Source organism: Sceloporus occidentalis, unplaced genomic scaffold, assembly GCF_023333645.1.
Source record: "Sceloporus occidentalis isolate IW3139 unplaced genomic scaffold, rSceOcc1.0.p SCAF_1, whole genome shotgun sequence".
Classification (NCBI taxonomy): Eukaryota; Metazoa; Chordata; class Lepidosauria; order Squamata; family Phrynosomatidae; genus Sceloporus; species Sceloporus occidentalis.
Window position 1 is genome coordinate 308115012 of NW_028316981.1, and position 27152 is coordinate 308142163.

At 42.3% G+C, this 27152-nt stretch overlaps 2 protein-coding genes across 2 annotated transcripts in view; one reads left to right on the forward strand and one right to left on the reverse strand.

Moving 5' to 3' along the window:
- LOC149324212 (E3 SUMO-protein ligase PIAS2) overlaps window positions 1–1270 on the forward strand; it is a 75816-nt gene extending 74546 nt beyond the window's left edge. Inside the window, exon 16 of the mRNA XM_089497739.1 lies at window positions 1038–1270. Within this exon, the coding sequence (XP_089353865.1) occupies window positions 1038–1051 (14 nt within the window). The 3' untranslated portion in view covers window positions 1052–1270. The remainder of the gene's footprint in view (window positions 1–1037) is intronic.
- LOC149324213 (elongation factor 2-like) overlaps window positions 1–11868 on the reverse strand; it is a 32064-nt gene extending 20196 nt beyond the window's left edge. The window contains exons 1-4 of the mRNA XM_089497705.1: window positions 11651–11868; window positions 4047–4261; window positions 2495–2676; window positions 1292–1503 (exon numbers count right to left, since the gene is read on the reverse strand). Of these exons, the coding sequence (XP_089353831.1) occupies window positions 1292–1503; window positions 2495–2676; window positions 4047–4261; window positions 11651–11653 (612 nt within the window). The 5' untranslated portion in view covers window positions 11654–11868. The remainder of the gene's footprint in view (window positions 1–1291; window positions 1504–2494; window positions 2677–4046; window positions 4262–11650) is intronic.
- Window positions 11869–27152: the final 15284 nt, after the last annotated feature.

Genomic DNA, 27152 nt, shown 5'->3' on the forward strand with positions numbered 1-27152 from the left:
TTTTCTAGTGACCAAACACATTCTTCTAATTAGAAACTGAAGGATGGCAATACCTTGCTGTGGCTTTGCCTCTTACCTATAGATTTGAAGAACAGTGAGTGAGTCTACAGACTAACCATGCTCTTGAAAACCATTTGTGAGATTCATGTCAGAGAATTAAAAGGCACCTAAAGCTAGATGCACACTGCAGAATTTTAATGTGGCTTCTTCATGGAGAAATATAGATGCCAATGCCAATATCAGCTGTTCAAACACTATTCAAACTACCAATACAGGTTGAACATCCCTTATAAAGCATTCCGAAATCCAAAATACTCCCAAATCCAACATTGTCCACATGGGTGGCTGAGATAGTGACACCTTTGCTTTCTGATGGTTCACTATACAATCAGCTCTCCATATCCATGGATTCTACGATCCATGGTTTGAAAATATTAAAAAATAAGGACAGAAAACTTTGATCTTACTATTTTATATAATGAACTCTATTTTACTATGCCTTTGTATATAATGATCCTGAAACCAAAACCTAGCAGATACCAAGGGCCCACTGTACACAAGCTTTGTTTCATGCACAAAAATATTTAAAACATTTAAAATAACTATATATAATTACTTGCAGGCTATGCATATAAACATAATGAAACATAAATGAATTTTATTTATTTTATTTAATCTATTTATTTCATCTGTATGCTGCCTTTCTCCCAAAGGGACCCAAGGCGGCTCAATTTCATGTTTAGATTTGGGCCCCATCTCCAAAATATCTCATTATGCATATGCAAATATTCCAAATTCAAAAAAATTCCAAAATCCAAAGCACTTCTGATCCCAGGTATTTTGGAAATGAGATACTCGACATGTATAATGTCTGATGGTTTTGTCTGTACAAGTACTGGCAAACAGCACACATTCAACTCTGCTGTATCTTCAGTAAGACCACTGGTCTATCTGCCCCAGTACCATTGACTATGATCAGTAGTAGGTCAGGCAGAGAAATGACTTTCCCAGCCTAAGACTCTTCTTTCAAATTGCAGATACTGGAAGCTGATTTTGGGAACTCTTGTATGTGTTACGTCAGTGATCTATGGCCCATCCCTCTCGGAAAAGTATTATTTATTTATTTATATTTACACACTCCTTTTATAAAAAGTCCAAAAATAAAAAGACTGCTGCAAGAGTTGTGCCAAGAAGATGGCAGCTGTCTGATGAAACAGGCACACACACTCCCACTCAAACCTATAAAAATAATGTTCAGACGCATTCCAATTGGAATGTAAGTTCTCTTTACCATAATATTACCCATGGGTCCGGTTTCACCCTCTCCATAAGTGGAAATTATGACATTGACATTTTCCACAATGCGCTGAAAGGTCTGGTAAAGCTCTTCTGGGTCTAACTGCAATTCCAGCAAAGCACGATCCATCTTGTTCATCATCAATACTGGCTTGATACGCTCAGCAATTGCCTGGCGAAGTACAGTCTCGGTCTGCACACAGACCCCTAAATGAGAAAGTTGACAGCCAATGTTTTTGAGAAAATAAAGTTGAAGTAGAACTGATTGGGGGAAAGTATTTTTTGTACTAAATTGTTCACTTCAAAGAGAAGGTAAACAAAGTATCCTGCTACCTCACAGGCTTACTAACAGTTGATTTAATTTCATAGGTTTGCTCTAAGTCGGAGCTAATATGATGACAAACAACAACATCTATATTATATACCTAGAAACTGCTCCTAAGGCAGTTTGCAAAAATCAAGACTGTTCAGTACTACAGCAGTATCAGCTCTTTCATCCCACACTCTTGAGGCTTTTGGCAGGGAAGTACACATACAGATGAATTTCTGTGTTCTGTGTATGTGTTTTAAGTCAAACACATGTCCATATACTTCTTTCACATTTATTCTAAAGCCCTGACTAGAGGAATTTCTGTCAAGCTCTAACAACACACACAACTCTGGAGGTATCACCAAAAACCACCCACATTCTGAAACCTATCATTGCACTGCAAGAACTAGAAACTTGTTAGTATTTCCTCCAAATACTCTGTGAACGTAGGGGTTTCTATATGCATTATCAACCATAGATTACATCGTCACATTTTAAATTTCTGGAATACCTGCAGGTGGCAGAAATCTAAACCACACAACCACTCAAGCCCATCCCCCAACTCTTTCCATGCTCTGCAGAAATGGATAGGAATCTAAAGATCTGGTTTGGCCTTGTCAGCCAATCAATGGGTGGAAGGGACCTGTCCATCTCCAAAGCACCAATCCTGTTCCTCAGTGTAAGTTTTGGGACAACCCTCTGCTTCCTTTCTTCAATTCTAAATCAGTCTGAGGTTCCTCACACCAATCAGAAGAACTGTACTGCAGTAACATTAATGCTTACCCTCACAGCACTGCTAACTCCAAATGTTTTACTATCACTTACCAGCCACCTCCTAGAAAGCAGAATGCTCACATTCAAATTAATCTTCATTTTAAACACATTTACCTGAAACACAGTCAACAACGACAAGAGCACCATCAGTGACACGAAGTGCAGCTGTGACTTCAGAAGAGAAATCCACATGTCCAGGGGAGTCAATTAAATTAATGAGGAAGCCAGAGCCATCTTTGCACTGCTTGATAAAAGCCAAATCATTTTCTGAAAGCTCATAATAAAGAGAAATGGCCCTACAAAACAAAAGGATAGGCAGTTTTTCCAAAATATTTTTATATCTATTTATTTAAAACTTCCATATATACGATACCTAGAGCCTGAGACAGTTTACAATCCAACTGCATATTCACCTATATGTATTTAGATCAGCTAAGGAGAGAGATGAGCAAGTACCAAGGGGTGGGGAAGAGCTGCATCAAATCCTAGGGTTCACTAGAGAGCCATACAAAATGGCCAGCTCTGCAGCCAAACTGCTAGTGGAATATGTAGGGTACAAGTATTCACCTTTTAAAGGGCCAAATTAAATCAGGCACATAGGTCAACATAATGTTGTCAATTTGAATGGTACCCCCAAAAGGAAGTCCTCTATTTGGAAACAAGGACAAATAAAACAGTACTCTTACATAATAATAATAATAATAATAATAATTTGTTTTATTTATATACCGCTATTCCAAAGATCATAGCGGTGAACAGCAAGTAAGCTAATTAGCAAGTAAGCTAATTTGCCCCCAACAGTCTGGGTACTCATTTTAGCGACCTCGGAAGGATGCAAGCCTGAGTCGAGCTTGGGCCCTTTTGCTGGTCTTGAACTCGCAACCTTGTGGTCTTGAGCGAATGGCTGCAGTACAGGCATTTAACCACTGCGCCACCCTTACATATGTGTTTATTCCTATGTAATTTAGTATCATAATGATCATTTCCCATAATCTATTACTGTTTAACTCTGGCCCTTTTGATCTTCACTTTTACAGTCTCTCTGTGTGGGGGCACCTACACACATGATGCAATGGAGTGTAGCTAAACAAAGTACAGTTGGCCCTTCTTATACACGGATTTTTTATACACGGATTCAAGCATCCACGGTTTGAAAATGTTCCAAAAAAGTATAAATTTCAAATATCAAACTTTGATTTTCCATTTTTTATAAGGGACACCATTTTGCTATGTCATTATATTTAATGGGACTTGAGCATACACGAATTTTGTTATCCACGGGGGATCTTGGAACCAAACCCCAGAGTATAACAAGGGTTCACTGTATGTTCTGCAATAAATCTATCAAGTTTTAGAATAGCCACAAAATACTTCATAAATTTTGCTGTAATGAATACAGTTGCCTCCCTGAAATTCAGTCCTTGTAGCTGCTTGAATTCACATAAAACAAACATTTCAATAACTCAGTTACTGAAATGCAACATGGCAGCTTTAAATTGCCAGAATTAGGCAAGTAGCCTAACCATCAATCAGTTAACCTAGAATATGTTAAATAACAAACTTAATCTCAATTTGTAACTGGATTGAGGTTTAGAGTGAAAAAGATTACACACATTAGAATTACAGAATTACAGAGTTGGAAAATACCATTGTTAATAATACTCACGTAGACTTGATTGTGATACATCTTTCCTGCTCATCTTTCCGTGTGTCAGTAAACCGGGTTTCACCAGCTCTAGCTGAAGCTATGATACCTGCTTTACACACCAATGAATCTGTAAGTGTAGACTTGCCATGGTCAACATGAGCAATCACAGACATGTTCCTGATGTTGGACTTTTTGTCCATGATCGCTCGGATCTGGTCTACAGTAAAATTCACCTGCGTTTAAAAAAAAAAAAAGGAAAGAGGAAAACAAAGCTAAGGCCTTTCTCCACACAAAGAGAGACAGAAAATATCCGTATGGCTCACTGCAAAGATTTTTCCAGCAGGTGTCATACATGGCAGCAGTGAGTTTCCATGGCATTAAAGTGGGGTATTTTGACCTAATGAACACTGTCAAATACAGGTCAAGTTATTTTTAAAGCATTAACTTGTTCATCAAAGCAGTGCTTTATTGGTCTTTGTTGCCAGAATTTTTATTCTTTGACTGTTTACAAAAACAAATTAGTTAACACTTACTATGAAGAGAGTGTAATGATTTCTCTGAACATTTTACATGGTAAGTAAGGATTTTACAAATGTAAACAACTTAAAAAAACAGTTCTTTTCTTTGGCTTTTATCATGGCACATCATTATCAACGTACCCTTATCAGTGGTCTTTGCTGCTGGTGGCTGCTTACAGTAATGCTTGCTTATATTTATAGTAGCCGATCGAAAGTTTTGTATGCCAGTAAATTTGATCCTGGTGGCTTCAGCATTAAGGAGCAAGCAGCTCCTTACTAATAAATGATGCCATCATAAAATCTAAAAAGATTAACATTACAGGGCATTCTTGGCATCATGGAATATTGAGCCACAGTCAAACAAGAGGTAGTTAATTAGGCAGCAGGCTACCATTATGAGGTATTAATTAAGAAAGCCAATACAACCCACAGGAACTGTGGCTTTAGGAGTTTGTAGACACACTGAGTTTTCATGTCCAACAATACCACCCCACTTAACTTTTACATGGTACTGTTATTGTGAGGTTTCAGAACAAAAGAGCAGGATTTAACCTTTACAGGGGTCCCTCCACATTCACTGAGGTTAGGGGTGAAGGACCTCCATGAATGTGGAAAAACCCCAAATTAAAAAAAAACCACTATTCTTTTTACCTAAGAGAACACCTGTCTAGGAATTTCCAGGTCCTCCAGCGCATCTTTATGATCAACCTCTGTCAGAAGCTGATCATAGAATCATGCTGGAGGACCTAGAAATGCCCTAGACAAGTGTTTTTTCTAGTAACTTCTAGGTTTTGCAGCACAACCCTATGGTCATCTTCAAGCAGAATTGCACTGGAGAACTTATAATTCTTAGAGAACATATTAATCAAATCTGCAAAAGTCAAAGCCACAAATGTGGAAGACAACTGGATATTCACCATGGCAACTTTGGTCCAAGCCTCTAGTAAACATGGGAAAGGACCAGCTTCATTTCTGCCTATTAAGCAAAAGAAATGGATGGAGCTTGTTCCTTCCAGTATCTGCAGTGATCTTTATCACCTGACAAGTGCTGAAGTTAAGAGGAAGGCTGGGGACTGTTTGGCAGCCAAGGGGCCTGAAAACTCAACTGGAGTACATGTGTATTTGTGCACAGAGAGACCCATGCCTGAGCACCTTCACCCAGCAACACTCAGTCCAAAATACAGCATTCTCTGCCAACCTTCCCTCAGGAAGAAAGGTAACGGTCATTTGATATCACTGTTTGTAGGTACCTGGGGGCGCCATCATAGAATTGGAAGAGACCACAAAGGCTGTCCTGTCCAATCTCCTGCCATGCAAGCATCAAGAGTTCAAACCCACTCTCTCCTCTCTGCCTGGGAAAGGCTGGTGGAGTGAATGAGCTTACATACTATGATGCACATGACAAGACAAGCCTTTACCCACTTCAAAAATTGGGGAAGAGGGACACATCCTAAATTTAAATAATTGAACAAACATGAAAAAAGGCATTCCCTCCTCCTGCCAATATTAGACAGCTAAAATTAAGAAAACATGCTGCAATGCAAGAACAGACATGCATAAAACCATCAGTGTATGAACTCCAATTCTGAACTGGAAACAAATTCCTATGCTAAGCATGTGATCACAAATACTGTACTCTCCAGTTTTATGTCTGCCTACACTCAAGGGCAATATAAGAAAACTTCAACCACTATCTTGCACCTGGATATAATTGGTGGAACTGGTGGAAAACAATAGATTTTGCAAGTAGTTTTGTGGCACTGTAAAGTGTAATGAGTTTTGTTTGGCTTAAGTTTTCACGGGCTCTAACCCACTTTATGAGAGCCATTAAAAATCGTAGAAGCCAAACACCTGCCCTGTTCCAGCTCCCAGGGAGCAACAGCAACACACTTCCTCAGGTGCACGCTTCCTAAAGTCTAAAACACACTGCAGAAATAATCCAGTTTGAGACTGCTTTAACTGCCCGGGGTCAGTGCTAGGGAATCCTGGGAATTGTAGTTTATAGTGGCCACACAGCTCTCTAACAGAAAAGGCCAAATGTCTCACAAAACTACAGTTGCTAGAATTCCCAAGCATTGAGCCAGGACAGTTAAAGTGGTCTCAAACTGGATTATTGATGCAATGTGTTTGGACCTCTGTGTGTATATTTGTATCTGCTTTTCTCCCATCGCCTCTACTTTTTTCTTATCTTGTCCCCTAAATCTTTCTTCTCTGACCTCTTCTGTTCTAAAGATCCTAGGAAATGTCTGATGCTCCCAGGCCTGCCAAACTGTCAGAGGAAAATTTAGGCTCGTTTTGGGTCCTGTACGCATTCAAAGAATTTTATAAAGTCTGAATCATGATAGCAGCTTTCCCCATGGCTGATTTACCCCCACTGGTCTACACCCAAAGTGAGAAAGGGAATGAAGCAGGATGGACTCAGAATTACAGCCCATTTGGGGGAAGGGTGTTACTTGTTTGTGCACCGTACACTGCAATCATTACAGGGAGCAGCACAACTCCTTCTCCAGAATGGCTTGTCACTATCTGGTGCATCAGAGCAGTACGTCTGATGTCCAAAAAGGTATTCTACAAGGATGGGGAAAAACTGATTTTAATTGAATATTAACACCTTTCAGTGCAAAATACCCAGGAAATGCTGGGTGGCATACTGGTTGAAATCCTATACAGATGGCAAGTCCTATTAGATATAACAGCAAGCATACAAAAGACCCTGCAAGGGAGCCCTACTTCACACCTCTCCTCCTCCTAGCTGGCTTGTTGTTGTGTGCCTTTAAGTGATTTCCAATTTATGGTGACTCTAAGGCAAACCTTTGTTGTTGCTGTCTTGTTCCTTCATTTCCTTATGGTAACTCTAAAGTGAACTTGTCATAGGATTTCTTGGCAAGTTTTCCAGAAGGGGTTTGCCATTGTCATCCTCTGAGGCTGAGAGAGTGTGACTTGCCCAAGGTCAACGGATGGGTTGGCATGGCCAAGCTGGGATTTGAACCATGGTCTCCAGAGTCACAGTCCAATGCTCAAACACCACTGAGATTTCTTGGCAAGACTGCCTCCCCCTGAGGCTGAGAACATGTGACTTGCCCAAGGTTCCCAAGTGGGTTTCATGGTTGAGCCAGGAACTGAACTCTGATCTGCAGAGTCATAGTCCAACACTGAAACCACGACAGCATGCTGGCTCTCAGACCTAGAGTTGTCACAACACTTTTGTTTCATTCTCAGCACTTTCCACCCTGCTCAATATAAGGATCACAAGAAGGCTGGCATACTTCACAGGTTTGTTGCTAAGGATTACTGATCAATCATATGTGAAGCACTCCTGAACATCTGAAATGCAGTATACAAGTAAAAGATATAAACAATTATCTAGACAGCTGCTATCATGCAATCTTCCTTTTCATGATGTCTAGATCAAGAGAAGTAATAGTGCCACTGTATTCTGCTCTGGTCAGGCCCCACCTAGAATATTGTGTCCAGTTCTGGGCGCCACAATTCAGAAAGGACATTGAGAAACTGGAGCGTGTCCAAAGGAGGGCGACAAAAATGGTGAAGGGTCTGGAAACCATGCCCTATGAGGAACGACTTAGGGAGCTGGGGATGTTTAGCCTGGAGAAGAGAAGGTTAAGAGGTGATATGATAGCCCTGTTTAAATATTTGAAAGGATGTCATATTGAGGAGGGAGCAAGCTTGTTTTCTGCTGCTCCAGAGAACAGGACCCGGAACAATGGATGCAAGCTCCAGGAAAAGAGATTCCACCTCAACATTAGGAGGAACTTCCTGACAGTAAGGGCTGTTCGACAGTGGAATGCACTTCCTCGGAAGGTGATAGAGTCTCCTTCCTTGGAGGTCTTTAAACAGAGGCTGGATGGCCATCTGTCAGGGATGCTTTGATTTGGATTTCCTGCATGGCAGGGGGTTGGACTGGATGGCCCTGGTGGTCTCTTCCAGCTCTACGATTCTATGATTCTATGATGAAAACAGAATTGTTGCTGTGTTTCTTTAAATATGCTTGCTAGATACTGTTGCTATTTAAAGCCAAGAGAAGGAAGAAGAAGGGAGCTAGCCAAAAAAATAAATAAAACCGCTTCCAGACACACATTCTTGCAGTCCCTGCTGCAGTATATGGATGCACACCTGGAAGCACAGCTGATCTACGTAAGACCTAGTACAGAATTAACACAAAACAGTGAAAATTGACATTTTTTCTCTCTGTGTCAAATCCAGCCACTCCTTAAACTACCTTGCACCCCGTTTAATTGGATTCTGTGGCACTAGACAAAAACAATTGCTGCAATGAATATGCACCACAGTATTTATCACAAACACTGGGAGGGGGAAAGGATGTGCAGGCAGACTGTATATGAGAAAATGAACTCCTTTGTGCCCTGAAGAATAGAAGAAAGGAGAGGTATTTCCACAACTGAGCAGACATTTAGAATACAGAAGTTTCACTAAATTCTTAGCACAACAAAATATGATATGGCCAAAATGTTTTGGTTGTCTCACTATTCCTTCCAGCAAGTTAATCACTCTCTCTGCTGTGAAAAATGCTCTGAATGAAATAACAGATAAACCTTTATAATATGGACTATGTTTATAAATAGATATAGGACAGTTTTCCCATTATACAGAGCAACAAACAAAATATTGGAAACAAAGTAAGATTATTATTATTTTATTTTCTTATATCCCACCTTCTCTCAATATAGGGATTCAAGGTAGCAAAATAATAAGAGAAAAGAAATGACCTGATGATAAAAAGGACAGTTATACAATAGTCTCAAACCTAAAGCAAGACTTGGGAAAACATAAACAGGAGAGCTTTGGGGTCTCTATTTAGCTGAGGATATTTAAAATAAAAAAGGAAGGAAGATCTGGATCATCTCAGCATTTTTAATACAAAAGGATTCTCCTGTATTAAAACTGTTTTTATGCATGCCACCCACAGCCCCATGATCTTTAAGGCAGTGCTGCTTCAAGTGGTGGCCCCTGGCTCAGTGTCAGACCCAAAGCCATGGGCTACCAGTCCCTGACAGGTTTCTGGGAAAGAAGAAGAACTGTAGGCAATAGGTGCCAATATGGTGCCTGACAAACTGGAAAGGGGGGGGGGGGGGAGAGAATAATAATACAGGTTGAGTCTCCCTTATCCAAAATACCCCAAAACTGGCCATAAGGATGGCTGAGACAGTGATACATTTGCTGTCTGATGTTTCAATGTACACAAACTTTGTTCCATGCAAGAAAACTATTTTTAAAATATTGCCTTCAGACTTGGTGTATAAGGTGTGGTGTTGTTATGTGCCTTCAAGTTGTTTCTGTCCCTAAGGCAAACCTATCACTTGGTTTTATTGGCAGGATTTGTTCAGAGAAGGTTTGCCTTGCCTTCCACAAGGATGAGAGAGTGTGACTTGTCCAAGTTACCCAGTGGGTTTCCATGGCCAAGCAAGAGAATTGAACCCTGGCCTCCAGAATCTCAATCCAGTGTTCAAACTACTGTGCCACACTGCTCTCTCCTGTGAAATGTGTGTTGTTATTGGCTGCCTTCAAGTCATTGCTGACTTATGGAGACCCTATCATGGGGTTTTCTTGGCAAGAATATTTGCCACTGCCTTCCCATGAGGCTGAAAGGTGTATACAAAACATAAATCAATTTCATCTCGAGATCTGGGTCCCATCTCCAAGACATCTCCTGATGTCTATGCAAACTGATGCGCACCACATTTTAACTGATGTGTTGTGCCAGTTCATTTTTGTTGTTCCCCACCTCTATCTAGGAGAGTTGGGTAAAAAAACAAATATTATGAGAGTGGGCCCTTGGTATCTGCTGGGTTTGGCTCAAGGACCCCTGTGCAAACCAACATCCACGGATGCCCAAGTCCCATGAAATATAATGGCACCGTCTAATGGTGTCCCTTGGGCAAAATGGCAAAACCAAGCTTTGCTTTTTGGAATTTCATCATTTTTTTAGTATTTCCAAACGATGGATGCTTGAATCTGTGGATAAGATATCTGTAGATATGGGGGGCTGACTGTTTCCCCGGGCTCCATATGTGCATTTGGTTTCTGAGGGGAAAATGTTGACTTTTCATTTGTCTCCATTGGATTTTCCTTTTATTATTTTCAACCCGGTTTTCTCAAGGTCTTTTTTGAATTCTGCTCCTGTCTTCCAATATGTAAACTACTCCTTCCAGCTCTGTATGACCTGCAAATGTGATAAGAACTCCCTCCATCCCATCATCTAACTCAGTGGATACGGAAGGCTGGTTGTAATTATTATTATATTGTATTCCAAAATCAGGAGAGAGAATAAAACGCCCCAATGCCAAGTACATCTGGTCCCAAGCGTTGCAGATAAGACTCAACCTGCAATAGCAACTGCTGCGTTCTTTGCAACATTAAGGTTAAAAGGCATCCTTCAAGGGCTGCAGCCCCTGATAGGAATTTATTTGTATCCCAAACGTAACTACTTACACAATATATCATCTACCCAAAATGTAACACAGAATATCCAGCGTCCTCCATCCCCCTCCATCGTCCTCCATCCCCCTCCAGCGTCCTCCATCCCCTCCATCGTCCTCCATCCCCCTCCAGCGTCCTCCATCCCCCTCCATCCCCTCCAGCGTCCTCCATCCCCCTCCAGCGTCCTCCATCCCCTCCAGCGTCCTCCATCCCCCTCCAGCGTCCTCCATCCCCCTGCACCTTGCCCTCACTGCACTTTAAGACACCTGCGCCATTAGAAACCAAACAACCATGCAGACTATGACAGTGTTTTCAAATGAAGACTAATAATGAGTGATGATGACGGGAGAGAAGCAAAGCAGCGGTGGTTAGGTTCACAGAAGAGGAGGAGCCCCTTGAAGAGAGGGCAATATCTCCCCTTCCTTTGAAGCCAATGGGGATGAAGAAGTGGCCAGTGGCCGCCATTTTGACCGAGGGGCCTGGCAAATGGCGGCGCCTCCCCCAGTTCCGCTCCCGAAAATGGTGGTCGCCAGGGAGAAGGGGGGCTAGAGGGGAAGGAAGGCGCCCGAGCCACAAAATGGAGCCGCGGCGAAGACCCTCGCCCCTTCTCCTTCGGGTATCAAGCCTTGTCCTTCACAAATCGCTCACCATTTTGGCGGATGGCTCCGGATACTCTCCGCCGCTGCCCCCGGCGAAAGAGGATTGTTATCACCGCTGCCGCCGCCGCCTTAGAGGAGAAGGAGAAAAGGATTCGAGGGGCTTCCTAGAGCGGACGCTCTGAGACCACAACAACAAGGAAAGGGGCCCCTCTAGCCCTGCGAGAGGAGTGTCTATGGTCTTCTTGGCGACCTCTGGGAGGGATGACGTCAAGATGGTGGGGGGCGAGGAGGAGAGAGGAGGAGGCAGGCGTTGCTATGGCGACGGGAGCAGAGTACTTGTCCAGGGTGCTGCTGGTTGTTGTCCCTCAGTCAGTCCTGGCCTCCCTCCTGCCTTGGGACTGGCCTCATGTAGGCATTTGTCGCCAAGCACTGTTTGTTACACAATAAGGCCACACAAAAGAATACACAGGAAAGTGTGTCTGTGTGTTTATTTTTTTAGTTTTATTAGTATATCAAACAACACGTATTCATTCACTCTGACAAAACAAAGTACCTGTATTTACATTATATAAACACAAAATAAATGTTCTAAACAACAAATAAACAAACTAACAAACCTCTTTAAAACACAACTTCCACGTTCCTGAGCTGATGTCTAAAGCTGAACTCTTCTGACTTTGTACTAATTCCACCAAATATTCTGTAGCTCTACAGATTGTTGTTGTTGTGTGTGTTTCTAAGGTTGTTGTTGTGTGCCTTCCAGTCATTCCTAACTTAGGCCAACCCTAAGGGGTTTTCTTGACGATATTTATTCAGAAGAGGTTTGCTGTTGCCTTTCCCTGAGGCTGAGAGTATGTGACTTGCCGAATAAAATAATACACAATGTGTGTGTGTGTTTCTAAGGTTGTTGTTGTGTGTGCCTTCCAGTCATTCCTGACTTATGGCAACTCTAAGGGGTTTTCTTGACAAGATTTGTTCAGAGGAGGTTTGCCATTGCCTTCCTCTGAGGCTGAGAGAGTGTGACTTGCCCGATAAAATAACACAAAAAATGTGTATGTGTGTGTATTTAGAGTTGTTGTTGTGTGTCTTCTGGTCATTCCTGACCTATGGCGACCCTAAGGAGTTTTCCTAGTAAGATTTGTTCAGAGGAGGATTGCCATTGCCTTCCCCTGAGATTGAGCATGTGACATGCTCAATAAAATAATACACAAAAATGTGTGTGTTTGTGTGTCTAGGATTGTTGTTGCTGTGGGCCTTCAAGTCATTCCTGACTTATGGTGACCATAAGGAAACCGTGCCTTATGAAGAAAGACTTAGGGAGCTGGGGATGTTTAGCCTGGAGAAGAGAAGGCTAAGAGGTGATATGATAGCCCTGTTTAAATATTTGAAGGGATGTTATGTTGAGGAGGGAGCAAGCTTGTTTTCTGCTGCTCCAGAGAACAGGACCCAGAGCAATAGATTCAGATGACAGGAAAAGAGATTCCACCTAAATGTTAGGAGGAACCTCCTGACACTAAGAGCTGTTTGACAGTGGAACACACTGCTTTGGCGTGTGGTGAGGTCTCCTTTTTGGAGGTCTTTGAACAGAGGCTGGATGGCCATCTGTCGGGGATGCTTTGATTGTGCGTGGCAGAAAGGAGGTTGGATTAGGTGGCCCTTAAGGTCCCTTCCAACTCTATGATCCTGCATCATTTTCAGTACCAGACTAGATCCTTTGCATGTCCATCAGTTCATTAGTCTATCTGTCTATCTGAAAAGTGATTCCACCTCAACATTAGGAAGAACTTCCTGATAGTAAGAGCTGTTCGACGGTGGGAGATGTTGCTTCTGAGTGTGGTGGAGTCTCCTTCCTTGGAGGTCTTTAAACAGAGGCTGGGTGGCCATCTGTCGAGGGTGCTTTGTTTGTAAGTCCTGTGTGGCAGAATGTGGTTGGACTGGATGGCCTTTGGGGTCTCTTCCAACTCTATGATTCCAAGTCGCTCCTCATAGGACATGGTTTCCAGACCGTTTCTCATTTTGGTCACCCTCCTCTGGACACACTCCAGCTTGTCAATATCTTTCTTGAATTCCTACTAATCATAGTTTTTTGTGGGGGTTTGGGGGCTATGTGGCCATGTTCTGGAAGAATTTATTCCTGACATTTGCCTGCATCTGTGGCTGGCATCTTAACAGGTTGGTAGCATGGAAGTGAGTGGGATGTGTGTGTATACACACACACTCTCTGTGTGTCCCTTGGCTGGGATGAAGTGATTTACATGTTAATCTGTTGGTCTGTTGTTGAATAGCAATGCTACAGGGTGGGAGGATATGTGGGAAGCCTTCCACTTCACATTCCTCCTAATCAATTGCTTCCTTTCTAAGTATGTGTGCACATTTCTTAGTGGACATCTGCTTGTTCTTATAAAACAGCTGTAAATGAAAAATGTAGAAACAGGATGGGAAACAGGATGGGCTAGCTTTAGTTTGCATACAGTTATTCAGACATCAGGGACGCATGGTGGTCCAAAAGAGTATAACATTGCTCAGTGACTGTGCCCATTCCTTGCCAAGAAAGGCTTGGCTGGCACCATCTCAGGCTGCATCTACACTGCAGAATTAATGCAGTTTGACACTACTTTAACTGCCTTAGCTCAATGCTATACAATTCTGGCATTTGTAGTTTTGAGAGATATTTAGCCTTCTCTGTCAGAGAGCTCTGGTGCCACCACAAATCCCAGGATTCCACAGCTTGGAGCCATGACAGTTACTGCAGTGTCAAATGGCATTAATTCTGCAGTGTGGAAACAGCTTGTCCCTCCACCAGTAACAATTCTTTTTCCTCAGACAGAAATTTGGCATCAAATTTGTGTTGCTGCTGGAGAATTGTTTACCAGCTAGTTGCTATTATTTCATTTTATTGGTGTGTTTTAACTATGGTTTTCTCCCATCTGTATGTTTCAGTCCTATTTCTGTGTTTATTTGAATTATTAGTGTTGTTCTCTGCCCTGGGAGCCAGTTTTGGCAGAAAAGTGGGGTATAAATTTAACTAATAACAAGTCCTTGTTTATTTATTTGTTGGATTTATACCCTTTCTCCCAAGATGAGATCCAGGGCAGCTTCCAAAAGTTCAAACCAAGATCAAATTAAAATCTCATTGCATAAACATTTTTAAAAAGAATTAAATAACAATATATTAAAAACCATGAATAAAACAGCTAAGAATATACTTAAAACGTCACTGCAATTCCAAATAAAAATGAAATAAAATACAGCGTATCACTTCACACTTACTTTGTTGTTGTCTGCGTTCCAGTATGGAGGCTGGATGGCCATCTGTCGGGGATGCTTTGATTGAGATTTCCTGCATGGCAGAATGGGGTTGGACTGGATGGCCCTTGGGGTCTTTTCCAGCTCTATGATTCTATGATTCTATGATTTGTTCAAGGTTTCTTGGCATGATCTGACAAGGTTTGCCACTGCCTTCCTCTGAGGCAGAGAGATTGTGACTTGCCCAAGGTTACCCAGTGGGTTTCATGGCCAAACTGGGAATCAAACCCTGGTTTCCAGAGTGGTAATCCAATGCTCAAACCACTGTAGTATGCTGGCTCTCTCCCACATAATACTGCTACATAACTTAAAACTCAAAGGTCTTCCCAAATAAAAAGGTCTTTACCTGCCAGCAAAAGGAGAGCCAGGAGAGGGCCAATCTGGCATAAGGGTGTTTGATTCCTGTGCCATCCATATTCCATTGGCAACTCTGTTTTGTATTAGCCATTCTGCTGGAGTATCTCCTTCTGGGTGCTGTGGGGCCAACTATAATTGAATATTGCAACCACAATCAGCGTTTTAAGACCCAATATATGTACATAACAACAGTATAACAAATTGCATTTTACATTTGACACATATCCCCTGCTACAGAAGTTCCCTGCATCCAATGAAGTCTCAGGGCAGGACTTGATTGCAGGACTCTTCTGCCTATGCTGATGAGTAGTTTTGCAACATTCAGATGGAAGTACTGCAGCTCTAAAAAGAAAAAGACACAAAACAGGTGTAACTGCATAATAGAAATCCCACTATAAGGAATTTAACTTTTGGTTCCCTCCTAAATAGAAATTGAACAATTAGTATATGCAGGGATCTTGTAGCACCTTTGAGACTAACTGAAAGAAAGAAATCGGCAGGATGAGCTTTCGTAGACTTCAGTCTACTTCTCAAATGCATGTGAGGAAGTAGACTGAAGTCTACGAAAGTTCATGATGCCAATTTTTTTCCTTTCAGTTAGTCTCAAAGGTGCTACAAGATCTCTCCATATACTGATTCTACAAACTAACACGGCTATATAATTGAAAAATTGTTGTTCTTGTGTGCCTTCATTTCTGACTTATGGCCACCCTAAGGGTGTTTTCGAAATGCCACTATCTTACTCCTTAGCCACCTACTGGACCAAACCAATAACTCATAAATCCATAATAACAGCAGAGAATTGTGAGGTATTGTTTTCTACTACCAAAGTATCAAATCAGAACAAAACAAGTGAAGCAGCAATTCCAATTTATTAGTTAACAATTTTGCAAGAAAAGGTGTCCCAGGCAAGTAGTTCACCCCAAACGTGAGACAGCACGGTTTTAATCCCTTTCCCTCACAGCATTTTCCCACCCCTATGACTTATTGGCTGAAGTCGTCAAAATATATAACAAATTACAAATGCCTAAAATAAATACATTATCTCCACCCCTGTGTATATCTCCCACCTACTCAAACTCAGAATCCCCTCACCATATTTATAAACTTCCTTTTAGGGTATATCTTTGACATGATTTTCAGTAAAACTGAAACTTATGCAGTTAACCAAAGTGTGAACTCAAAGTTTCATTATTAACTATTCACCCTCCCTTTCATGTTGGTATTATCTGTCTTTTAGCTTCTTATCTATCTCCTCCCTGCTAAAGCTGTCCTTGTATGTTCTTTGAAGCTTGCAACCCAACAAAATTGTTGCAAGCTGTTCAATAACTATTCCTTTGTCCTAAACTTAAAAAACAACAATATTCTTGCCATCAAGGATTTCTAGCTATTGGGGGGGGGGGCAATGCATCCATCATCTGAGGCCTGGAGTCTAAACAACCTTGTACAGAATGTCTCTGTGTGTGTTAAAAACCCTATTTTAAAGGCTAAACTCTTGATTCTATTTCTACTCACTTCATACACACACACACACACACACACACACACACACACCCCTATATTTGAACATATACAAATTTGTGTGTTAAATTCAAATATTCATTTCCCTCAAGACTGAGATTCTACTGGGCCCAATCCTCTTCTCCCCCCCCCCCCCCATGTTAATTGAATGCAAGCAAACTCCTTTTGCAATCTGAGCTCATTTTGGAGCAACTGAAAGAAGCTAAGGACAAAGGGGGAAGTGGAAGGTGTAGTGAGAAACTGGAACATTTTAAAAGCAGCTGAAAAAGTGGGACAGCAGAAGATTAGTTAAGACTGTCCCTGCCAATTCAGGACAGTAGGAAGGTATGTCAATGTGTCATGCTTAATGACATCTCCAAGGGCTCCTTCTTTCCTTTTAATGCCACTATGGCTCACCCTTCATAACATAATAAAGGTTAATTCCTAGGTCTCAGATATTGCTCTTGAAATCCCAAGGCCCAAGATAGTCCTGGCCTGGCAATACTAACACATACCATTAACTTCCATGCACAGTCTCCATCACATAATCTCTTCCCCACACTCACCACTTTCTCTCACACGCATATTCAACATCCAACCCAACCCACATCACACACTTTTTGGTTCCTGTGCAGTGGGAACACTCTTACATTATTACCTGGAAGAGGTTCATATGTATTCCCTTTCTTCCCTTTGGAATATGCCAAATCAAGGTACTTCTCTGGGCCTTATCACATGTGAAACAGGAGCTCCAATTCAAAGCGAGGGGGGAGCAGACTGAGCAGAGTCACCTCAGATCCAAGGCAATTCATGTGATGTATTATCATACCTGAGGAACAAAATTGTGGTCTCCACTTGGGCAAAGCGGAGCGAGTGCACATTGTATTACCACACCAGAGGGATTCAACGCATGCTCAGTGGGCCTCTGGACGCTGTCATCCTTCCCTGCCCCCTCCTTAGCTGTCATCCTTCATCGGGGTGAAGGAGGAGACAGGGGATGATGGGACAGGTCTCAGGGTGGCAGAGGGGGTGAGATTGGGGTGAAGGAGCAGGCAGGGGATGATGGGACAGGTGGCAGAGGGTGAGATCAGGATGAAGGAGCAGGCAAAGGATGATGGGACAGGTGGCAGGGGTCACCGGGGGCGAGATTGGGGTGATCTTCCACACCAGACCAATTCGAAGTGAAATCAAAGTGAACTTGGAAACAATTTTTGTGAATTCGCTTGTTAGTGAGGAGTCACTCCAAACTGACTGTGGATGCACCTCAGAATGACCCCCCCTCATAGAAAGCAATCATGTCTGATAATACATCACATTATAACGTGAATACGCATGGCTGGACCCGCAGTGACTCTGGATCTGAGCTGCAAAACCCCTCCTGTGAGAAGGCCCTGTTTGTAGCATCTGCTTAAATCTGCTGAACTCTTGAAGTGCTTTCAAAGATGCCAGGCTAACCAGCAGAGGGTGTGCAAGGCCCACTGTTCTCTCTCTTCTTTGATTTGGGAGAGCTGGTTTGCCCTTTTTACATTATCACAATCGACTTCATAGTTTAGAATGCAGCTGCCAATCCAGTAGGGAAGAATGTGCAGCAATGACTCTGAAAAGGTAAATCATATTTGCAGCTCTCGTACACTGCTTCTAATCCCAAAAATTACAAATCCAGGTACGTAATCCAGCAACAACCCTAAACACTAGTTCTGTCCCATATATCTCCCCACCCAACACTATAGAAGGCTGTAGATATTGCACCCCATGTACACACACCATGCATACTGATTTTTTTTTTAGAGTTGTAGGAACATGAAGAAGAAGAAGATCATGATGATGATTAAGATTAGGAAGACTTGATCCACTTCCCCACTGCCATTCCCTTCTCCTTTTGTGTCATGTCTTTCTAGATTGTAAGCCTGAGAACACGGAACTGTCTGATTAACAAGAAGAGCAGGAGTATAAATACTTTGTGTGAAAAAAAAGAAAAGAAAATGATTTATACCCACTGGCCACATCCCCCAATGCCCATATTCCAGCACTCATGCTTCTAATATTCTTGCCTAGGGTTGCCAGTTCTCAGGGCTTGGCCTTGAGATTCAGTAGGGGAGGGAGGAATCTCAGAGCAAGAGCACTCCCTTGAAAAATATGTGTAGACATATTTTCCTCATTTATTTTTCAGACTTGTTATTTGATCAGCATATTCTGTGACATTATGGTGCTTAGTGTATCATCCTATGTATCATCTTTACTACCACAACCAAGGCCTGCCCCCCATGATATCACAAGGGCATCATCCCTTAGATCTCAGGTTTGGGTGTAGTAATCATAGGACAGTGGTGGTGAATTTATGGCACGCACGCCAGTGGTGACACTCAGAGATGTCTTTGTAGGCATGCACACTGTTGCCCCAGCACAGAGTTTGCCAGAGTTGTTATTAGAAAGCCAGAGGCTTTGCAATAAATAAGTGGGTTTTGGGTTGCAGTTTGGGCACTTGGTCTCTAAAAGGTTTGCCATCACTGTCATAGGGTCTCACAACCTTGCCTATAATCCAGGGAAGGACACAAAAAGAGCACCCATGTTGCACACAACCACTCAAGGCTGTTCTTCCAGTCATCAGATGTCTAGAGCTCCCATCCATCCATTTAGGTATGATAACAGTTGGGAGCATCCTGGATCAAGAGTTAAAGCCTGAAGAGATAAGCCTGCTTATTTGCCCAAGCAATAAACTCCTTCCACAATCCCTCAGCCAGCCTTGCCATGCTGGTTGAGGGATTCTGGTAGGTGCAGTCAAAGATGTAGTTTCAAAGTTCATGCAGTCAGGAACCTGGGATTATCAGGGTTCTCTACTACATTTAGTTGTTTACTGCTCTTGTACAAAGAGACTGTACAAACAAATGCTCAAGGCACAGGTACCGTGGGCATTACCAGTGGGCATTTCTATAAATTTAATGTACATGTTGGGTGTCACATCTGTACAAGAGTTGCAAAAATAATACCAAGTTATCTGTCTATTCTATGGAGAGGCAAATTAGATTCTATTAATGAAGGACTTAATTGTGATGTTGGGTTTTCCCCCAATACATATGTTTCATTACCCGGAAGAATTAAGCTGTTCTCCTCCTCTGCCTTCTCACACACAGATCTAGCTACAAGGGCAGAAGTTCTGAATTTCGCCCTCTTTCAAGCATTTCAGAACAACTCCAAAACTTGTACTTTACTTTTGAAGCCACTGGCCATTTAGATCCCAGGCAAGATATGACCAGTAGTTTATGTAACAAAAAATGTACTGTGCCAGAATTGAAATGCAAGCTTTTTCTAATGCATATGTGCAATAATATTAAACGAAGCCACTAAAAGTCTGCTTCTTCCCTTCAAAGAAGTGTTAGGATGAAGTGATAGAGGGATGGGGAGATTAATAGGGATAATGGAGTGTTTAAGGCTTTCCCCATGCATCATTTTCCTCCTCACTTTTTAGACCTGGGAGATGTCCAGTGCATCTTGGCAATTAAAAAAAAAAAATCCTTGCCCCAAACCTGAGGTTTGCAAGCAGGAAACCATTATTTTTCCTGTTTAAGTATGCCTATAGAAACAGTAGAGCCAGCATGGTATAGTGGTTTGAGCATTGGACTAGGAGTCTGGAGACGGGGGTTCGAATTCTGGCTCTGCCATGTAAACCCACTGGGTGACAATCAACAAGTCATATCCTCTTAAAGGATGGCAATGGCAAACCCCCTCTGTAGAAACTTGCCAAGAAAACCCCATGATAGGTTTGCCTAAGTGTTGCCATAAGTTGAAGTGACTTGAAGACACACAACAACAAATAGAATCTCGTTCAACTAAATGATTTTTCTAAATGTTTTTTTTTAAGAAAGACAAGAACTTTAACCAGTACACTCTTCCCAACCTCCTCATAGTTCAGTGAAGCAATACAAGAATTCTTTATTTCAGATAATAGTAGCCTTGTTCTAATTTTTTAAAAATTAGCATTCAGAACAGGAATACGTTTAATGCATTTAAGCCAGAGAGCCCAGGGTGACAAGCACTGGCTGTAGCTTTTCACGTGCTGCTCAGGAGGCTGGCATCTGTTCCGACTTAAAGGCTTCAACCCCCACTACCCCACTCCTCTGACTCACTTTTGACTTGAATATTTGTCTGACTTGCATGAATATACATGTTTACAGGATTAGAAGCATAAGTTCTTGGATTTGTGCTATACTTATTTACTGCTAACGCTATAGCAGGGAGCTAGTGTGGTGTAATGGTTTGAGCACTGAACTATGACTCTGGAGACCAGGGTTCAAATACCTGCTTGGCCATGGAAACCCAAGGGGCAGGTCACATTCTCTCAGCCTCACAAAACCCAGTGATAGGGTTCCCATAAGTTGGAAATGAAGGCACACAACAACAAAGCCCTATAGTTAAACAACATTGTGCAGTGGTCTGAACACTGGACTACAACTCTGGAGACTAGGGTTTCAGTCCCCACTGAGCCATGGAAAACCACTGGATGACCTTGGGCAAGTCACACGCTCTCAGCTTCAAAGGAAGACAAAGGCTCAAACCCTCTCTGAACAAATTTTGCAAAGACAACTTTGTGATAGGTTCATCTCAGGGTCACCATAAATCAGAAACAACTTCAAAACACACAACACACACAGAGCTCTTCTCTGTTTCATATCCAGGTGAGAAAAATCAGCATGGGAAACAGCACTGGTAACACTAAAATTAGTGGACTGTCCAGGCTGTTATGCTGTAGCAGGGCATTTCTATTATGGTCTGTTGTCCTATTTTGTAATTACAGGTATACCTCCATTAATGAAATAGATATATTCCTGGGCATTATATCTTTAATCAGAAATTTTGGTAGTAGAGGCAGAAATAACATGGAAGGAATAGGAACAAGTTCCTACACCACAAAAAAAGAAGAGCGGTTCAACATGCTTCAACAAATGTTTTATTCAAAAGTAATAATATAAACACATGAAACGAAAGAACCCGTTCAGATAAGCCTCGCAAAAGTAGACAAAAATATTTTGAGCCTTCTAGAAACCACTTGAAGACTGCTTCCAAAATGCACCCCAGGATGACCTTTTCTTTCAGAGCCTCCACTTGCTTTATAATTTCCATTTTGGGTTGATTTATTAGCATGCTTAGGGGGAGGTAAAGACTAGAAGCAGGTTCATTTAGTCTCACTTTTCCCCATTTTGCTGTTGATGCATGTTCAGAAACAATGGTGTTACTCCCTGTGGGGAGTAAAGGGTTGTGGGGGGGGGGGGAGTGGACTGCCCTGTCCTGCCATGCCCACTCTCCCATTGTCTAGTTTGCTAACCCTACCACCTGGCCACCCACTGCCCAGTCAGACCACTGCTGAGGAGAGATGCCATAGCCTCTGGAAGTCCCATTCAGAGTCTGGTGAAGGTGCTGCACCAGACTTTGAACAAAAGGCATCACCATCCCAGCAGCAGCCCCTGCTGAAGGATGTGATGCTGTGGCCTCTGGAGGGTTCCTCATGGTTTGATACTCTTTCTTGCTTATTCAGCTGCCATACTAGTCTCACCTGGTGTACCACCCCACTGGTGTCACCCAGTGTGGCCCTCACCCCCGTACCCCCCAGTGATACGTTTGTTTAGTGGGGGATTCGTCAGACAGCTGCTGTTTACTTTGGATGTTGTAGGTAGGCACACATAGTTACAGTAGGATTGCAATCTTGTAATTCCTGGATAAATTTTTCTTGCATTGTTCACTGCCAACACGCTGCTGCAACCCAACACTGAATGTCTGTATTTCTCCAGTCCTCTTTTGTCATCCTTCCAATGCTAATGTTGCTAAAAATGGCCACCTAGACAGATACCTAGACTGGGAAGGACAGCTATGAATGAATTAGACAAGAATTTAAAGTGTAAAGATATAAAACTGAATGCTAAGGTTAGGATTGTCCAAACCGTTGTATTTCCCATTATCATGTATGGATGTGACAGTTGGACAGTGAAGAAAGCTAAGAGGAAAAATGATCAACTAATTTGAGATGTGGTGCTGGAGTATATTGTGTATGCTGGAGTTGAGAATACTGTGAATGGCCAAAAAAAGACAAACAAATGGGTCCTTGAACAGATCAAGCCTGAACTCTCCCTGAAAGCCAAGGTGACTAAATTGAGGCTGTCGTACTTTGGCCACATCATGAGAAGATACAACTCATTAGAAATGACAATGATGCTAGGAAAGGTGCAGTAGAAAGAGAGGAAACAAAACAAACAAACAAGCTTCATTTATATACCGCTTCATACCGCCTAAGCAGTGTCTAAGCGGTTTACAACTGTAAGCTAATTTGCCCCCAACAATCTGGGTACTAATTTTAGCGACCTCAGAAGGATGCAAGCCTGAGTCAAGCTTGAGCCCTTTTGCTGGTCTTGAACTCGCTTGCAACCTTATGGTTTTGAGTGAGTGGCTGCAGTACAGGCATTTAACCACTGCACCACCAGGGCTCCTGACAGCATACTAAATGGCTAGATTCAATGAAGAAGACCATGGCCCTAAGCCTGCAGGACCTGAGTGGAGCAGTTGAGGATAGGGGGGCTTGGAGGTGTCACCATGAGTCAAAGTCAACTCGAAGACAGTTAACAACAAAGACAGAGGATGAAATCAGAGCTAGACAGGCATAACAAGCTTTTGTAAAGAGGAACTTTACTGTCAAAGGCATTGCTGCTAACTGAGGCATTCTTGTATGCATGTGGTGCATATAGTTCTCAGCTGATCAGGCCTGACGCTAGATATGTGTGTTTGGTTGTCTTCTACAGATATCCTCTTTTTGGCTTGGTTCTCAGGTTTTAGCTTTTTTCTCCTTACTGTCTGAAGGGTCCGGTCTTCTCATCTCTTTTTTAACATCTTCTTTCCACTCCTTCCATCATTCTTTTTCTCCCTTGTTAGTTCTAATTGTTTGGTTCCAGCATAAAGAATTTCATTCAATGCAAAGTGGCTGATGTGAGCTGACTTTCTAATTAGACATATAGCCAAAGGCAATATATGTCAATGTCTGAAGACAGGTAGTAAGTTACACCAATTTCACCTTCCCTATTATTGATGATGATTTATTTATATTCCATCTTTCCTCCAAAAGTGGCACTCAAGACAGCTTGTTGTTGTAAAGTGCTTTCAAGTAGACTCCAGCTTAAAACAACAGCATCCTAGGTTTTTCTCTGCAAGGTTTGTTCATAGATTGTTTTCCTCTGAAAATGAGAGGATGTGACTTGACCCAAATCACCTCGTGGGTTTCCATGGCCAAGTGAGGATTTGAACCCCAGTGTCTTCAAGTCCCAGTCCAGCACTCAAACCACTTTACCACACTGGTTCTCCAAGACAGCTTACAAATATTTAAAGCAAATACAGATGAAAACACATACAGAGATACATACATGTTAAAACATACGAAAAGGTTTTTGTTACAATGGAATTGAACTATCCATAGAATTAAAACTATTTAAAGCAAAACAGTTGAAAGATCAAAAGATACAAAGCTGTTGCACTCAAATTTCTAAAAGATGGTAAAAGGAAACAGGTTTGTGTTGATGCAAACCCATGACTTTGGCATGACCTCCATATGTGGAGATTTGAGACAGAGCTTGGAAATGTTACCTTTAAAGTGGACTGGGCAACTTTGGAAACTCTGGGTGCACCAATCCGTCCAGGTGAAACCAGAAGCAAATGGAAGGTCACTTCAATTCTGATTTTTCAAAACAGATTTGGGGTACAACTTTCTGGATTCATTAGGGCCAACTATAATTCAGTATTGCAAATACAATCACAGTTTAAGTACACACACACACACACACACACACACACACACTAGCCACAACAATACAACAAATTGTACATTTTACACATATGCACTGTCCCAAAAGTTCAATGCATTCAATGAGGTGCCAGTGCAGGCCTTGACTGTAGGACTCTTCTGCCTCTGCAACACTTGGAAGTAAATCTTAAAATCTTATTTTAAAAAATAAAAATTAGAAACAAATGTGTTCTACTACAAAGAATTTACCCTTTTGCTCCCCCTTAAATGCATAACCGAAAATGCTGTTGTGTGCCTTCAAGTTATTTTCGACTTATGGTTACCCTAAGGCTAACCTGTCACATTGTTTTCTGGGGCTTACAGTGTGTGATTTGCCCAAGGTTTCCATGGCTAAGTGAGAAATTGAACTCCAGTGTCGTAGTCAAGTGCTCAAACCATTGAGAAGTTGACTCAAACTCCTTCCACCTTGAATCCTCTTTTTCAACCTACGAGAGCCTGCTGTGACGCTTTTAACAACCACTTTGCAGATAAAATCTCTCAGATAAGAGCTGACTTAGACACCGGCATTAATACAGAGTCAACAAGAGAGGCGTCTAGTGACTCTGTTAATGAGGTTATCTTGGATCAATTTCAGTCTTTGAGTACTGATGACGTAGACAAGCTGCTTGGTAAGGTAAAAAAGACCACCTGCCCTCTCGATCCCTGTCCATCTTGGCTGGCCATCCAGGGAGGTGAGGCAACTTTGAAGTTGCTACAATCCATAATCAATGCCTCCCTCAGGGAAGGTTGTTTTCCATTGAGCCTGAAATTGGCAGTGGTGAAACCCATTCTAAAGAAACCTTCCCTTGATCCCCTGGACAAAAACAATTATCGGCCAGTATCTCTTCTTCCCTTTTTGGGTAAGGTGATCGAGAGGGCGGTTGCAAACCAGCTGCAAGCAATCTTGGATGGCACCGATTATCTCGATCCATTTCAAACTGGCTTCGAGTCAGGATATGGAGTGGAGACTGCCCTGGTCGCCTTGGTCGATGATCTCCATCTGTGCATTGACAGGGGAAGTGTGGCCCTGTTGGTGCTCTTGGACATCTCAGTGGCCTTCAATACCATAGATCATGGTATCCTTCTGGAATGCCTGAGAGAGTTGGGAATCACTGGCTCTGCCTTGCAGTGGCTACATTCCTACCTCTCGGGCAGATTCCAGATGGTGATGCTGGGGGACAGCTGCTCCTCTATGAGAGAGCTGACATCTGGTGTCCCTCAGGGCACCATTCTGTCCCCCATGCTGTTTAACATTTACATGAAGCCGCTGGGTGAAGATCATCCAGAGAAATGGGGCAGGGTGTTATCAGTACGCTGATGACACCCAAATTTATTTCCCTATGTCTCGGGCTGTTTCAGTGACCAAGGAGGGCATCTCCCCCTGAATGACTGCCTGAAGTCGGTAATGGATTGGATGAGGGAACTTAAGCTGAATCCAAATAAAATGGAGGTACTCATGATAGGTAACCCCAATCCGGGTATGGAGATAAGTTCGCCAGTTCTAGATGGGGTTACACTTCCCCTGAAAGACTGCCTCCGCAGCTTGGGGGTGCTCCTGGATTCGTTGCTTCAACTGTCTTCTCAGATTGATGCGACAGCTAGGAGTGCCTGTTATCACCTTCGGTTGATACGCCAGTTGCGCCCCTACCTGGAGCAGCGGGACCTAGAAATGGTCGTACATGCTCTAGTAACCTCTTGCCTTGATTTCTGCAATGTGCTCTACATGGGGCAACCTTTGTGCCACGTCTGGAAGCTCCAATTGATACAAAACATGGCAGCCAAACTGGTCGCCGGAAAATCCAAGTTCGACCATATTCCACCTATTTTAAAATCGCTACATTGGCTGCCTATTAGCTTCCGGGCCCAGTAGAAGGTGTTGGTTATCACCTATAAAGCCCTACATGGCCTGGGTCCAGTCTACTTGAAGGAACGCCTCCTCCCATACAATCCTTCCTGTACACTCCGATCCTCTGGGAAAAACCTTTTACAATCTAGAAAGACCAGACTGATGGTGACCTCCTGGAGGTCCTCTCTGTCACCACTCCAAAAACTTGGAATGACCTGCTGGAAGAGATTTGCCAATTATCCTCACTCAAGGCTTTTAAAAAGGCAACAAAAACCTTTCTCTTCCGGCAGGCCTTCCCCAATTGATAATGTCCAGAACCAATTGAACCCCCCTTTTATTATTTTTCTTATTTGTGATTTGTTTTTAACTTTGATGTATTGTTATGTACTTTTTAAACTTTTTTTAGTGTTTAATTTTATAGTTGGGAGGGAGGGTTGGATTGGGGTCTTGTGGGGCTTGTTGTTTTTATTGTTGTATATTGTATTTTCTTTGTTGTTACCCACCTCGATTCTCAATTGGAAGAAGCGGGATATAAATAAATATTTATTATTTATTATTATGACACCAAGCAGGCTCTCATAACAAGTAACACACCCACCCACATACACACACACTGAGAGAGAGAGAGAGAGAGAGAGAGAGAGAGAGAGAGTCTTAAATTGTGATTATGTTTAAAAAAGTCTGTTATAGTTGAATAGAACCCAGAAAGAGATACAAATACATGCA